General features: G+C 46.1%; 1 protein-coding gene across 1 annotated transcript; it reads right to left on the bottom strand.

Annotated features, from left to right (window-relative positions):
* Positions 1-1,584, bottom strand: JR316_0012143 (uncharacterized protein; the record flags this gene model as incomplete). The annotated part of the gene is made up of 8 exons (XM_047897777.1): positions 1-258; positions 308-322; positions 379-520; positions 672-806; positions 863-915; positions 986-1,343; positions 1,408-1,520; positions 1,570-1,584. 8 exons carry the CDS (start codon positions 1,582-1,584, stop codon positions 1-3), a joined length of 1,089 nt encoding a protein of 362 aa, XP_047742666.1.
* Between the last annotated feature and the right edge of the window lie 257 nt (positions 1,585-1,841).

Below are 1,841 nucleotides of genomic sequence, written 5' to 3'. Positions count from 1 at the left end.
TCAGCCATGTGTCTCCGCCGACCATCCCCGCTTGCTCGACCCATTCTCGACATCAATCTCGCCATTCGACTTTGTAGGCGTGACATCCAGATCAGAGTCGGGGAAGCGGGAGACTGTAGTCTGGATATTGATCATGTGAAGCGGCACGCCGCCCTGCGATTCCTGTGGTGTCAAGTGTGATATGCGTCCTGCTCCAGATGTCGGTTGCATGGCTTCGCCCCGGTCAACGCTGGTGATAATCAAGTTGAACGTGATACCCTTGCATAGAATGAGCACAAGATAACACCAATAAACAAAGACTCCTTACAATGATTTGAACGACCTAAACACCTCAGATAATCAGCCATAACGACTCGAGAAGACAGGAACAGGACATACAGCATTCGATACCCCATACTGTCCATTATTCGACGCCATATAAAGCCCGAACAAAATAACAATTGACATCGTATACATCAACCCCGACTCGATGAGCACAACCAGCACACTCGTCAACGGCGATTTCTGCACCGCACTCGACCTGTGCTTGAGCGATTTACGTATCCTCCAAATCCGGTAAACGATCAGTGCTGCCCGCCAAAAAGGTTAATGTTAATTTTAACAAATCAGGTATATTTAAATAAGGGCAAGACAAGTTCGGAACGGGGATAGGAAAAAAAAATTGTACATACAAGTTGTAAGCAGGTTTGTCGCGAGTGTCAGGCATAGCATGCTCGTGATGAACGGAACGAGGCTGGACGCATTGAGCAGTTTTCCTGCCGTGGTGTCCATCGTGGATTGAATGTAGATAGTCATGATCCCGCATACTATCGGATTGAGAATTACTTTCTTGCGATATACAAGAAATAGAAATCGTGCTTACCCGTAGTTCCCAGCCAGAGAATTATGGGAACTACCACAATTAACCAATTTCTGCTATACACAACCCAACACCTGAAAAGCTATCACAAAACAATTCCCACAGATCAATACAAAAAAGACACACAAGACCCCACAAAACGTAAGCGCTCACCAGAATACTATCCCCCACAAACGTCTGAGCAACATAACACACCATCTTCATCACATTAATCCAATTCGACGTCTGCTCAAACGTCTCAATCGGGTGCGCGTCAAAGTAGACGAACGCCTCGAGATTGTGACGCAAGTGAAAGGCGACATCAAGCGAGGCAAACAAGAACATGAGAAGAGCCGCGAAGAGCATTTTCCTGTTGATCAGATGCAAAGGCTTGAACCATCCATCGATCCAGAGAAGCACGCGGATACACGCAAAGAATGAGACGAGGTAGATTCCTAAGCGCCAGACATCAAGCCATACCCACAGAACACAATATGGAAACTTACTACAGATCACAACCGTTATTTGAGCATTGACGCAAGCTATGCGAGATGCAAGGTAACACTCACCCATAAAAAACACTCTCCATAAATACCGCAACCACTTGCGCGGCGTCAATGGGAAAGGACTCGTTACCCATCTCAAAACCGCCTCGAGCAAAACGGAAAAGAGGGGGATTTGCCTCTTTCCGTCAAAGTTTAAGTAGCCCTCCTCGTCCACGCGGGGCTAACCAAAGATAAGGGCATCTTAATCCAAATCCAGGGGCTGCAGACTGTATACACTTGTATGGCGTTTTTTTCCAAGCAAATGATAATAATTCGGTACGGCGATGCATGATATGTGCCTTTAATCATTTAACACTCCTGGCCATCATTCAAGATTGATGATATAATTTTGCAAGCCTAAATGGACGGAGCATTTTGAACCTTGTCGAATTCTACACCAACGGTTTCCAAGTGTAAGGCCAATCATCTAGACACAGAATCACGAGTGGACTGCAGAG

The sequence above is a fragment of the Psilocybe cubensis genome, chromosome 12 (assembly GCF_017499595.1).
Source record: "Psilocybe cubensis strain MGC-MH-2018 chromosome 12, whole genome shotgun sequence".
In the NCBI taxonomy this organism is placed as follows: domain Eukaryota; kingdom Fungi; phylum Basidiomycota; class Agaricomycetes; order Agaricales; family Agrocybaceae; genus Psilocybe; species Psilocybe cubensis.
This window is presented reverse-complemented; position numbering and strand designations above follow the sequence as displayed.